Source organism: Suncus etruscus, chromosome 7 (genome assembly GCF_024139225.1).
Source record: "Suncus etruscus isolate mSunEtr1 chromosome 7, mSunEtr1.pri.cur, whole genome shotgun sequence".
In the NCBI taxonomy this organism is placed as follows: domain Eukaryota; kingdom Metazoa; phylum Chordata; class Mammalia; order Eulipotyphla; family Soricidae; genus Suncus; species Suncus etruscus.
The window spans coordinates 131,252,770-131,267,082 of record NC_064854.1 but is presented as its reverse complement, the minus strand read 5'-3'; the positions used below and the strand labels follow the sequence as shown (position 1 = coordinate 131,267,082).

The 14,313-nt window shown below is 44.8% G+C and overlaps 1 protein-coding gene across 1 annotated transcript in view; it reads left to right on the top strand.

Moving 5' to 3' along the window:
* The first annotated feature begins 645 nt into the window (after window positions 1-645).
* DNASE1L3 (deoxyribonuclease 1 like 3) overlaps window positions 646-14,313 on the top strand; it is a 34,857-nt gene continuing 21,189 nt past the window's right edge. Inside the window, exons 1-2 of the mRNA XM_049776229.1 lie at window positions 646-792; window positions 13,536-13,624. Of these exons, the coding sequence (XP_049632186.1) occupies window positions 652-792; window positions 13,536-13,624 (230 nt within the window). The 5' untranslated portion in view covers window positions 646-651. The remainder of the gene's footprint in view (window positions 793-13,535; window positions 13,625-14,313) is intronic.

Sequence of the window (14,313 nt, the reverse complement as noted above, 5' to 3'; positions counted from 1 at the left end):
AATATCTAGTGAATCATGGCCCTTCTCCAGTAGCTGAACATGCTCTTCATCCTTAAAGGCCAAGGTTACTCTCAGATGAGTTTTTCTCCTCCCTAGCAAAACATTGGAGCCTCTGGTGAGTGAAACTGTATGCAATAAAACTGCCTTAAAAATGATGTCACTCAAATTGGACTTGACCTTAATCGCACCCAGCAGAGCTTTGAAAGAATTGGAGACTGTGTTTGTGTGCCCAGGAACAAGTGGCTGCCAAATTCCAGTGATACAGGAAACAGCAATGTTTCCCCTTATCTCGCCCTGATCCAAAGTGGGCTTGGTCACCCCAGTTCTCCTAGAATGGATCACACCCAGGTTCATGGATGATCTGGAAGACACATGACATGAAATCCCAGGAGAGGCGACAGTTGTCAAGGCTGGGACCCAGCTGAGAAAGATTAGTGGCTTTACAGAGGAAGGAGCCAAAATTAGGAAGTTCAGTTTCCACCCCACCCTGGGGACCCCCGTTTTCTCCAGTTCCCAAGGAAGGAGACCCGTGCTCCCCAGTTCCTCTGAAAAGTGAAAGCAGCAGAGGAATCCAGTCATTCCTGTTATCTGTGGGCTATATAAGCCAGCGCCTTCTAGGAGGCTCCAGTCATAATTTTTGGGAGCCACAGGATGTCTCTGCCGTCCACCTCGCTGCTGCTTCTTCTTCTCTGCCTCCACGGCACCACAGCCCTGAAGATCTGCTCCTTCAATGTGAGGTCCTTCGGGGAATCCAAGAAGGAAAATGGAGAAGCCATGGACATCATTGTTAAGGTCAGTTCCTTTGATACCAGCAGAATGGCCAGACCCTCTACTCTCCTCCCACTGTCCCCAGGCTGGGAAGGACTACAAGGACTTGAGCTTATTTTTAATTCACTAATGAGGCAGAGGGAGGTCACAGCTGGCTCCAAGTATTGCAGCCAGAATAGGAGCAAAAATGACAATCACTATGCCACCTCTCTAGGCTCATCTTAAAATGGGCACAATGTTGGGAACGTCCGAAGTATTTTGGGAAATGCAGGAGCTGGCCAATGGACAGCTCCCGCAACTTTTTTGTTCATGTTATAAGCTACAGGTAAGAGTTATCTAAGATGAGAATTCTTTTTTCTTTTTGGCACCTGGCAGTGCTCAGGGATTACTCCTGGCTTTGCACTTAGGGAGCACTGTGGCAGGCTTGGGGACCATAGTTGGTTCCAGTTCAAACTGGGTTGATCATATGCAAGGCAAATGCCCTACCCACTGTACTACCTCTCTAGCCCATATGACTACAATTCTTTGTGTGTGTGTGTGTGTGTGTGTGTGTGGTAAACAAAAATGAAACCCAAGGACTCATATACATACATAAGGCTCTACAACAGAGCTACACCCTGGTAAATAGCATCACTCTCAGGCATGTGTTAAGGACTACTTCTTTTTTCTTTTGGGGGGGCCGCACCCCTGCACTTAGGGGTTACTCCTGAGTCTGTGCTCTGAAACCGCACCTGAGGGCTTGGGGGACCATATGGGATGACAGGGATGAAACTTGGGATGAAACCCCTACATTACTCTTTTTTATTTTTTATTTTTATTTTATTTTATTTTATTTTTTTGTTTTTTTGGGTCACACCAGGCAGTGCTCAGGGGTTACTCCTGGCTCTACACTCAGAAATTGCTCCTGGCAGGCTCGGGCCACTATATGGGATACCAGGATTCAAACCACCGTCCTTCTGCATGCAAGGCAAATGCCCTACCTCCATGCTATCTTTCCAGCTTCTACATTACTCTTCTTAAAGTGGTTTATTATTCCTATGCTGATATGATTAAAAATGAAAGATAAAGAAATGACTTACAATGTGAGGAAGCGATGCTAAAATGCCAGATAAATCTAATCTTTTTGGGATGGGCACTATGTCTAGAAGCTCTCAGGGTTTACTTCTGGTTCTGCACTCAGGAATCAGTTTTGGCACTGGTTGGGAGATACTAGGAAATGAATCTGGGTTGGCTGTGTATACGGCAAGTCCCTTACTCCTTGCCTTTCTCTCTGGTCCCAATCTGTTCTTTTTAACCATTAATACAACCCTGAATTTTGCTTCCTAAGACTTTCTTTGAAACGAAAGCAAACAAAAATGTTTTCCAGTTGATGAAAGAGAGACTTTCCTTGGATAGTTTGACCAATTTCTGGAGACTCTGTTCACATTTTCTGGTATCATTTAACTTTTTTTTAACCAAAAAGCTTGATTTTGGGAGGCTGGACAGACAGCACAATGGTAGGGTGTTTGCCTCGACCCAGGACCAATGGAGGTTCGAATCCTGGCATCTTATATAGTTCCCCTGTGCCTGCCAGGAGCGATTTCTGAGCAGAGATCCAGGAGTAAACTCTGAGCGCCAAAAACCAAAAGAAAAAAACCCCTTGATTTTTGATGCTAGTTGCTAAAACCCACCCCACCAATCCAACTGGGCATTATTACCTTAGAAAACCTTAGGAGACACCCTATTCTGGCAGGAATGCCAAGAGCCCTGCGTTGAGATCCCACTTAGCAGCCTTGTGTATGAGCTTAGAAAAATCCATTTGCCTCTGGAAGCTGTCAGCAGGGTGGGTCATAGCCAGTCCATAGCAGCAGCTGACTAAGAGAAGTCCGGTGTGCAAGGCCTTTCCCAGAGCTATGACAGGGTTGTAAGCAGATTAGAGCGAGTGCTGGCATGCTTGGTTCTTACTTAGATGGTCCTTTCAGACCTGGTCGGCCTTGCCCTTTGGATTTGACCCAAGGCTTCTAGATACCTGGTCTTTATCCAGGGCAACCTGGCCACACCTGCGGGAAGCAGGACACCACAGTTTAATAATGTGACTCTGATATATCAGGAAATGACTTTCTCTGCTTTCTCACTCTTGAATCCCTGGAGTCTGAATAGCTATTGATGCCCATTATCTTCCTCACTTATTCCACATGAGAAAACACTACTGCTGTTTTCAGCAGTTGCTTCATTGTTTGCTTTTGGGGTCCACACTACACCTTCCCATAGTTGCTATCCGCTAAATAGTGTTTTACCAAACAGTGAGAAGTGTCTGAAACAGAGGTTATTCCTCAACACTGCCAGAGTCCTTCAGAGAAACCAAAGGCCAGAGTTCAGGACATAACATGTACAGGGCCCGTTGTAGGAGTACCAAACATTTGCTTTTTTTTTTTTTTTTTGGGTCGCACCTGGCAGTGCTCAGGGGTTATTCCTGGCTCCAGGCTCAGAAATTGCTCCTGGCAGGCACGGGGGACCATATGGGACGCCGGGATTCGAACCGATGACCTCCTGCATGAAAGGCAAACGCTTTACCTCCATGCTATCTCTCCGGCCCCACATTTGCTTTCTTGTTTCATATGGTGACACAGTGGCATGGCTGAATTTTAACTAGAAGATAGATTGAGACTAGGGTATAACTTATTTGGGTTTCGTAGTTTGGGATGGAATCCAACCACAGAACTAAATGTTCATTTATACCCCTTTTATTTAATTGCCATGATCACAGCATTGATCACAATTGAGTTTCACTCTTACAACATATACCTCCACCCTTCTTCACCTGTGAACATTTCCACCACCAATATTCCCAGTTTCTCTCCTATCTTTCCCCATGCCTGCATCCGGGGCACCGCTCCTCTCTTTCTTCCCTTTTAGACACTGTGGTTAGCACTATTGTTAATGAAGGGATACCAAGAATATCACTTTATGTCTATTGATTTTCCAGTTATGCAAACTCAGTTATTGTCAAGAGTAGTCAATTCCATCTCTCATTGTCATAGTGGTCCTTTATTTACCTTTCCTGCACTGTTCCACCCTTTGTGGGAAGTTTCCTACCATGGACTTCCTGGCCCCATCTCTATTGTCTCTGGGTTTTATTGCTGTATTCTTTTTTTTATTATATCCTACAAGTGAGTGACATTATTCTATGTCTATTCCTCTCCGACTTATTTCACTCAGCATAATGCTCTCCATATAATTCATGTATAAGTGAATTTATGACTTCATTTTCCTAACAGCTGCATAGTGTTCCATTGTATAGATGTACCACAGTTTCTTTAGTACTCATCTGTTCTCAGGCACTTGGGTTATTTTCAGGTTCTGGCTCTTGTAAATAGTGCTGTGATTCAATGTCCTTCTTTTTTTTTTTTTTTTTTAGGGAGGCATATCCGGCAATGCTTTGGGGTTACTCCTGACTCTGTACTTAAAAGTTACCCAGTAGTGGGGCCTGAGAAATAGCACAGTCGTAGGGCATTTGCCTTGCCTGCAGCTGACCAGGAAAGACAGTGGTTTTAATCCTGGCACCCCATATAGTCCACTGAGGCTTCCAGGAGTGATTTCTGAGTGCAGAGCCAGGAGTAAGCCCTGAGCGCAGCCGGGTGTGACCCAACCCCCCACCCATACCTTTTCTGTTCCTCATTCTGAGACTATCACAACATAATGCTCCCAGCATCTGTCTTCCAGCTACCACCACTATGTCGATTGTGTGTGTGTGTGGGGGGGGGGGTGTTTAGAGGGAGAGAAGCCTGCTTCTGCCCTTTGCCTCTGGGGCTGTTCTGCAGATGTCAGACTCTTATCTGTGTAGGTCTGTGTCCTTGAAAAAGCAGACAGAGCTTATTAGCCCAATAAATGCTCACTAAAGGTAGGCCATGTACTAGATACAGCCTATGAACACAGCCCGTGTGGCCTAGCCTTTGGGATGCCGTGCAGTTGTGGGTGGTAATTTCTTCCACATACACGCTAGGAGAGATCCTGGATGCCGCACACCAAGAGCAGGGCAGCCAACTCCATCTCACACCTGCACTAACTGCATGCCCATTTTGCAGATGAGCTACTAGAGTTCAGGAAGAAGGAAGTCCTCTAACGTTAGAATATGATGCAAGTGCAAGGTGGAGGGCAACAGCTAGGCCTGCCTACACCTGTCTGAGCCCTTATCAATGCCTTTTCTTATCACCAAAATAGGTTTAGAGGCACGGAAGAGTACGCACAGAGTAATCTCTGCCCCATATTTCAGAACTTTATTTTGTTGTTAGTTTGATTTTTGAACCATATCCACTATGCTCAGGGATTACTCTTGGCTCTGTGCTCAGAGATGACTCCTGGCTGGGCTTAGGGAACATATATGGCATCAGGAATTGAACCTGGGTCAGCTGCATATGAGGTAAACACCCATTCTGCTGTACTATTTCATGAGCCCCAACTGTGAGGTGTCCTCCAAGCCATTCCTTCCTTCTCCTGAGACCAACTCATGATCCACCTGCTAGGGTTCCCTCCCCATTGGCCGTGCAGAGCCTGTACCCCTCTGTGAGCAGAATAAAAAATCTGAAGGGCCAGGAGACAGCTTAAAGGGGTGACATGCTTTCCTCGCACACGATAGATTCGAGGCTCAATCCCTGGTATTGCATGATCCCTAAGCACACTGGGGAGAATTGTTCACATGAGCAGCCTGACTGGCATCACTGAGCTACCCCACCTCTACTACTGAGCTGAACATCTCCGGGAGTGACCTCAGTACCACTTATATAGGAGACCCTTACATAAGAATAAAATCAGGGGCCGGAGTGATAGCACAGTGGGTAGGGTATTTGCCTTGCATAAAACCAACCTAGGAGGGACCCACTTTGATTCCTGGCATCCCATATGGTCCCCCAGTCTGCCAGGGCAACTTATGAGTGCAGAGCCAGGAGTAACCCTTGAGCACCACTCAGTGTGGCCCAAAGACCAATCAATCAACCAAGTTTTTAAAAAAAAAAAAAAAAAACCCCAGAGATTGGAAAGATAGTACAATAGTGAAGGTTCATTTCTTGCATACAACAGACTCAAGTTTGCTGCCCCTTGCCTCATATGGTCACCTGAGCCTGCCAGGAGTGATCCCTGGGCACAGATGCAGGAAGATGTCCCATGTGCCACTGGCTTGGCCTAAAAACCAAAAAAGAAAAGGGGAAAGAAAGAAACTCATTGAGTCTTAGGAAGTTGAGAGAGGGAAGGGGATCCTGCTTTCGGCAGTTTTTCTTAAGGAGATGAAACCAGGGGAAATATATTATTTTTATTCTCTGGCCTATACATGGGATAGGAAAAGCCTGAATAAACACATTTCAAAGAGTAAATTTAAGGAAAGCCCAGAGGCAAGATTTTAATCTTTGGTTCTGCCACACACGCAGAGGGCAACCCCACTTTATGAAATAAAACAAAGAGGTAAGTAAAAATGACTTTGGAAACAGAATACAGGAAATTCTTGTTTTAAAAGTTTACATCTTGTGTTTTCCCTTTTATAAAGTACTGTTAGCCATTGTGTTCACTTAAAAAAACCTGAAGAGGATTTTGACTTTTTGGTGGGTTTTGTTGTTGTTTGTTTGGTTGGTTTTGGGCACACCCGGCAGCTCTCTTGGGTTACTCCTGACTCTGTGCTCAGAAATCAATCCTGGGATGCCGGGGATCGAACTCTGGGTCGGCTGCATACAAGGCAAACATCCTACTACTGCGCAATCTCTCCGGCCAGATTTTGACTTTTTGAATACAAAAGTTAGAAATTGAAAGTATTTATGAGGCTGGAATGATAGCACAGCAGCAGGGCGTTTGACTTGTAAATGACTGACCCAGGATGGACCCTGGTTTCCTTCCAGGCATCTCATGTGGTCCTCTGAGCCTGCCAAGAGCAATTTCTGAGCCCAGAGTCAGGAGTAATCCCTGAGTGCCACCGGGTGTGGCCAAAGAAACCCCAAAAACAGAGAGAGAGAGAGAGAGAGAGAGAGAGAGAGAGAGAGAGAGAGAGAGAGAGAGAGAGAGAGAGAGAGAGAGAGAGAGAGAGAGAGAGAGAGAGAGAGAGTTCAGTATTTGTTTTGCAGCAGCTATTGTTAAGAAAGCAGAGTTGGAAGGAAAAAGAGAGGCTGTAGCAATCCCCTTTCACCAGAACTGTTTTACAACTGCTTACTTATCATAGCATCCCTGCTTTCCCTGCATGTTAGCATTTTCTGAGCCATTCGGTGTTATCTGGCATGATTTTGTAGGTCCTCTTCTGGGTCCAAGAATGCTAAATGTTTGGGCCATATAAATCAATGGCAATCGCTTCCTCGCTTCACACAATTGGGGCTAACACGGTGACCTTTGTAGAGGATAATGAAATGTTGACCCAAAAGAGCAGGACCCAACTGTGTGATGAACAGAGTCAGCCTTTGCTCTGCCCCTGCTGTGCCAGGACGAGGGTGTTTTGTGTTCATCTTCTCTTCTAATCCCCTTGATAACACAAGTGCTTGTTCTGTTACACAGATAAGAAATGTGTCGGTCCAAAGACTTCAAGTGACAGGCTCAGGATCACGTAGCTGGTGAGCTAGAGTCTAATGTGTGAACCTAAGATCTCCTGACTCAACTTCCATACATTTTGCCACACATGGTGGTGCTCAGGGATTACTCCTGGCTCTGCACTCAGAAATCACTTCTGGCAGACTTGGGGGACCATATGGGATGCCAGGAATCAAACCAGGCTCTGTCCCGGGTCAGCCTCATGCAAGGCAACCGCCCTATGGCTGTGCTATTACTCTGGCCCTTCAACAAAGACTGTTTTGATGATAATTTTGTAAAATATAGAAATTCTATGAGAAAATATCTTGAGTACCTTAGAGATTCTTAGGTGATTTTTATAGTCTTCAGTGTATTTTATGCATTACTCAAAATTGTATACAATAAGTATCTTTTTTAACATTTTTATTTTATTTTGGTTTTGTTCATTTTGGGTCACACCTAGCAGCACTCAGGGGTTACTCCTGGCTCTGTGCTCAGAAATCTCTCCTGGCTTGATGGACCATATGGGGTACAATTCAGCCACATGCAAGGAAAATGCCCGGTCGCTGTGCTATCTCTCCAGCCCCAAGTATCCTTATAATTAGAAAATTTTGACAAAATTATTATTATTATTATTATTATTATTATTATTATTTAGTTTAGGGGACACACCCTGAAATATTCAGAAGTTATTCCTTGCTCTTCACTCTTGGCTGGTGTGGGGGACCATATGGGATGACAGGGATGGAACCCAGGTGTGCAAGGCAAGTTCCTTACCTACAGTTTTATCATCTGGCCCTATAACATAATTCTGATAAAGGAATTAAATAGGAAAACTGCGGGGTCCTGCAAGCCCCCCGGAGGGGCCCGGCCAGCAGGAATCAGTCGAGGGGCTCACGGACGACCGCACCTTTATTTAGCAGGGCTTGAAGCACAACCACACCTGTGAAAAATCTGAGAGAGGTTAGTAATAACGACCTAAGACGATCAGACCGTTCAAAGGTAACTTTAATGGAGTCCAACACCTTCTTATATAGGGAAGGTGAAGGAGGCAGGCAAAAGACAGTGTCAATCATACTTTTGGCGCGAAAGCCACTACATCATTCCATATAAGGCAAAATTACAGCTCAGGCTAAATGAAACAAAGAAAGTAAATCATTTTCCAAATAAGGCAAGTGGGCAGTGGGATAGGGGGCAGGACAACCTGCAAGTCATGGTGAACGTGCAGTTTCCATGGAGACATCTTGTGACCTTCTAGCTACATTCCTAAACTCTTTTTTTTTTTTGTTTGTTTTTGGGCCACACCCGGCGGTGCTCAGGGGTTACTCCTGGCTGTCTGCTCAGAAACAGCTCCTGGCAGGCACGGGGGACCATATGGGACACCGGGATTCGAACCAACCACCTTTGGTCCTGGATCAGCTGCTTGCAAGGCAAACACCGCTGTGCTATCTCTCCGGGCCCTACATTCCTAAACTCTTAACTATTAGGAGGTGGGGGTAGTTGTTCTTACAGAAATGATCTTGAACAGACAATGTAACATATACATAATGATAAATGCCTCGTTAACTTAGGAATGCAGTTGAGGGAGTAGGACCTCATTTCTGGGAATGGTGCCGGGCCGTGTTGCTCTCCTCCGGGCTACAAAGTTAATTATCTCCTGCAGCTGCACATTCTTTACCGTTAACTCAAGGACTCACAGCAAAACTGCACGTAGGCAGCTTGTAGGTGAAAAGCTGGACTAAGGCAGAGAGCAGCAAAATGGCCACTGTCAAGCTACAGTATCCAACAGAAAACTATTCTACTGACCCTTTCCACTTTGGGAAGAGAGTTGGCCTTTGGGCCATACTGGCAATTTTTAGGGCTTACTTCTGGCTCTGTTCTCAGGGCTCATGCTTGGTATGGTTCAAGAGGCCCATTTGGGATCAGACCTGGGTTGGTGGCAGGCAAGATCCTATTCCTATCCAGACCCTATCCCCTCTTTTTTTCACAATGTCAAAAGAAAGATGTGAAAACAGGAGGGTCGAGATGCTTTGTGAACTGGACCAAGAGTTGGGCAAAGAGTTAGGATGAAGCAAAATCTTGCATGCTAGTCTTTTTTTAATCAACTAAATGAACCAAAAATAAACAAACAAACAAACAAACCAAAGAACCTAGAGAAAGCCGGAAGGTGGATGAATGCCAGCCAGCATGAGATACTTACAGGTTTTAGCCTCAGGAGAATCCTGCTCATGGGATGTTAAGTCACTGCTCACTCGAGTGTAGACTCCAGTCTGCCCAGAGGTATGGAGGGAACTGCCCAAAGGAAGTGGGAATCAGTAACTACTGACAACACGGGGATCAAGATTGTTTGACATGCAGGAAAGGGGATAGAAACAAGAAATCTGCACACTCAATATGAAGGAGTCTTTGGTTTTGTTTCGCTTTGTTTTTCAGTCACACACAGCAGTACTCAGGGCTTATTTCTGGCTCTGCATTCAGGAATAGCTCAAGGAAGAGTTAGGGGCCACATTGGATGTTGGGGAATGAAACTTCTTAGTCATGTGCAAGGCAAGTGCCCTACCTGCTGTACTATCTCTTTGGCCCCCACAACAGAACGTTGCTCCATCTATTTGCCCTGCACTCATGGGCCACACTCGAAAGGGATTCTCAGGCACAGTGAAACACTGGTTACCTTGATAGTTGAGTGTGATGGTCATTACTCGTACATGTACAAATAATCCCATTCATCACCTCACTCAGCATTCAGATGAGCGTCACTTCACTGAACATCCAAGCCGCAATTATATAAAAAGGACAAGAACACTGCATGGCAGGGTTAAAAATATAATGGTTGGGGCCAGAGAGATAGCATGGAGGTAAGGTATTTGCCTTGCATGCAGAAGGACAGTAGTCCAAATCCCGGCATCCTATATGGTCCCCTGAGCCTGCCAGGAGCGATTTCTGAGCACAGAGCCAGGAGTAACCCCTGAGCACTGCAGGGTGTGACCCCCAAACTAATATATATTATATACATCACATATATATGTGACCCCAAAACCTATATATATATATATAAACTGGTTGATGAGAGTTAACACTTAGAATTCCTTCATGACATATGACTATGAGCCAAATTGTAGCTTTACATAAGACAATTCACTCAATATATGATAAGTTAGAACCACACCTATCATGTCACAAATGATTGGGGGCGGGGGGCGTGATCAGTGATTTTCCTGGAACCATGCAGTGCTGAGGGTCAAATATAGGGTGCTTGCATGCAGAGCATGTGCTCCAGCCTTTGAACTGTCTCTCCATCCCAATCAGAAATTTTCGTTCTTTCACCCAAATTCCTTCCTCTGAAGTAGTACTTCTTTTTTTTTCTTTTCTTCTATTTTTTTGTTCTTGGGCCACATGTGGCTGTGTTCAGGGCTTACTCCTGGCTCTGCACTCAGGAATTACTCCTAGCAGAGCTCTGGGACCTTAGTAAGAGCCATGAATGGAACCTGGGTTGGCCACATGCAAACCAAGTGCCCTCTCTGCTATACTATCACTCTGATCCTGAGATAATTATTCTGAGTATTTCCAATCTTGTTAATGTTCTCTGAAGACCTGAATTTTGAGATCAAAAAGTCAAAAAGTGAAAAGTCAGTGAGCTACAGTGCACACTCTGCACACCAGAGACCTGGGTTTTGAACCTTAGTACCACATGGTTCCTGAGCACTGCTGAGAGCAATGTCCAAGCACCAAGCCAGGAGTAGCTCTTGAGCGATGCTAGTGTGATCTGCCTGCCCTACCTAGTACATGGCTTTTTAATTAATTAATTTTAAATTTCATCACTGTGAGATATAGAGTTAAAAATTGTTGATAGTTGAGTTTGATCAGACAATGTTCCGAAACCCATCCCTTCACTAGTGTTCATTTCCTGTCACCTATTTCCCCTGTAACCCTCCTGTCCCCCACAGCCTACCTCTATGACAAACAATTCTCTTCCTCTTTCTCTCTCTCTCCCCTTTTAGTCACTGTGGTTTGCAATACTGTTACTGAAGGGGTATTACACAACCTCTTTACTTCATTTTAATTCCAAGTATTTATCCAGAGTGATCATTTCTATTATTGTCAGCTATTATATTCTCTGTTCTAACTTCACTTCCCATCCATCCATCACTTCCCATCCTTTACTTCCCATTTATCTCATACTAATTTTTATAAATCTCACAGATGAGCGCAATCATTCTATCTCAATCCTTTTGTCCTTCTGACTCATTTAACTCAGTGCGATACTCTTCATGTCTATCTTTGTTTATACAAATTTCATGACTTTATTTTTCCTAACAGGTGCATGGTAGTCTATACAAGGTGTACCACAGTTTCTTATCCACTCATCTGTTCTAGGGCATGTGGGTTGTTTACAGATTCTGGCTACCATTAATTGTGCTGCAGTGAACATAGGCGTGCAAAGGGTTTTTCTGCAATGTGTTTTGAGTCCCCTAGTGAATATTCCCAGGAGGGGCATTGTTGGGTCAAATGGAACTTAGATTTCTAGATTTTTGAGGAAAGACCATATTGTTTTGCAAAAAGGCTGGACCAGTTGGCATTGCCACCAGCAGTGACTGAGTCCCTTTCTCCCTGCATCACACCAGCACTGGTTGTTCTTGTTCTTCTTGATATGTGCCAGTCTCTATGGTGTGACGATTGCATTACTGTTTTGATTCCTGTGAAGGAAGGACTATCACGATCCTGATGTACAGATTAGGAAACCTGAATTACAGATAATTGATTAGATCTTAAAAATTGATCAAGGGCCCGGAGAGATAGCACAGCGGCGTTTGCCTTGCAAGCAGCTGATCCAGGACCAAAGGTGGTTGGTTCGAATCCCGGTGTCCCATATGGTCCCCCGTGCCTGCCAGGAGCTATTTCTGAGCAGACAGCCAGGAGTAACCCCTGAGCACCACCGGGTGTGGCCCAAAAACCAAAAAAAAAAAAAAAAAAATTGATCGAAAAGATTTCCATTTCCTCCCTTTCCTTTCCCTTTATGGCTCTGGTGATGTCTGGCAAGTATTTCACGCTCGGCCACAGTTCTTAGCAGGGGTTACAGACATTAGTTGCAGTTCTTGCACATGTGCTCACTATTTGCTTTGCTAGAGCACATCCTGGTTGCCAGAGGTACTGTGGTGCCCACTGTGGGTGGGGGGGGTGTCACCCTTCTGGCCAGGATACTTGCACATCTTTAGCTGTGGTGTTTGCAGGCATTTGGCTCAGGCATCTTGAAGATCACTCTCTTGTACTAGAAATTCCAGACAACAGCACAGCCAAGACCTGGCTTAGCACACGTGTGTGGCACAGGTGTCAAACTCTTTGGCTCATGTTTGCAAGGCACCTTCAGTCTCTGAGCCTTCCCAGAGGTCCCCCAAGACAGAATTATAACGAGAAACATCCCTCAATGTAAGAGCTCTGGACCAATAACATTGCATATGCTCTGAATGCTCTTTTTTTTTTTTTTTTTTTGGTTTTGGGGCCACACCCGGCAGTGCTCAGGGGATACTCCTGGCTGTCTGCTCAGAAATAGCTCCTGGCAGGCAACAGGGGACCTCTTTTACCATCTTTATCCCAAGATACTTCTTGCCTATCAGAGCCTATTCAAATGCTACCTCCTCCTGGGAGCCTCCCCTGAGTCCTCTAGACAAAAGTAATTATTTATTCCTCAATACTCCCACATCTGCTACCTATTTTACTTGCATCTCATTGCAGTGGACTGTTTCCACATGTTTCTCCCGGATGATGGGTCTTTGAGGACTAGTGCTCAGTTGTTAATACGATGGGCTATGTAGGCGTACAGGTCTGGATTTAAATCCTGATCATATCTTATACTTACTTACAACCTTAAGCTAATCGCTCTGAGCCTGATTTCCTGAGTTAAAAGACTTAATCAGAGGGCAAAAGGTGAGAATTTGCCTTGCATGTAGCTAACCCCAGTTAGATCTCTGGTATCATATATGGTCCCCTGAGCACTGCCAGAAATGATCCCTGAGCAAAGAACCAGGAGTATCCTTTGTGCACCCAAATGAAAATATAATATAATTATAATGTCATATGATAAAATATATTAAAACTTCATCTACGTGGGGGAGTTCTTGTTAATTTCAGGGAAGTTGATTACTTTAACAGCTTCCAATTTGATACTTAAATCATTGCAAAGTGCCCAATAAACAAATATTGGTTTATTCGTTCTTAATAAATGGTTTCAAGAACGTGGGTCTTCTCTCCCACAGATCATCAAACGCTGTGACATCATGCTCCTGATGGAGATCAAGGACAGCAACGACATGATTGGCCCCATGCTGATGGAGAAGCTGAACGGGTAAAGATGGGTGCCTGAGACTCTCTGCAGGGTGCATATCAAGTGCAAAGGCAGCTAAAAGTCCGGGGAAGTGAAACAGTGTGAGAATTTGTCCTTGCTGTGGTCACACTGTCCACCCCTGAGTTCTCAGCCACAGTGCCACAGCTGGTTTTTAGTATGAGAAAGCAGGTTACAGGAAAGAGGAAAAGAGGAGAATCAGAACAGAGGAAGAAATGAGACACACAAGCCCTGAGTCAAGACATAGTGTTCAAAAGGAAATTTTGGCCAGAGTGCTCCAATAGTGCTTAGCTCTTCCCATGCACTCAGTTGACCAGGGTTCTAGCTCCGGCAGCCCATTTGCTTCCCCAAGCCCTGAGTGCAGAGCTGGGTGTAATTCCTGAGCAGCACTGGCGTAGCCCAAAACAAAACAACAATTCATTCGTACAAAGGAAAGATCGAGTGCAAATTAGATGAGACAGAGCCGAAGAATTAGTACAGGTGTTGACAAGTGTTTGCAATGTGGCAAACCCCAATTCAATCTCTAGTACCACATTTGGTTCCCCCAAAAGTGATGGAAGTGATCCCAAACACAAGCCAAAAATAGCCCCTTCACTACTTCTATACCATTATGTGGGGTCTAGAAGGAAAAAAATAATAACAATGAGAATATGATGGGACCATAAATAATCATGCTATGGGAATAAAGTCAC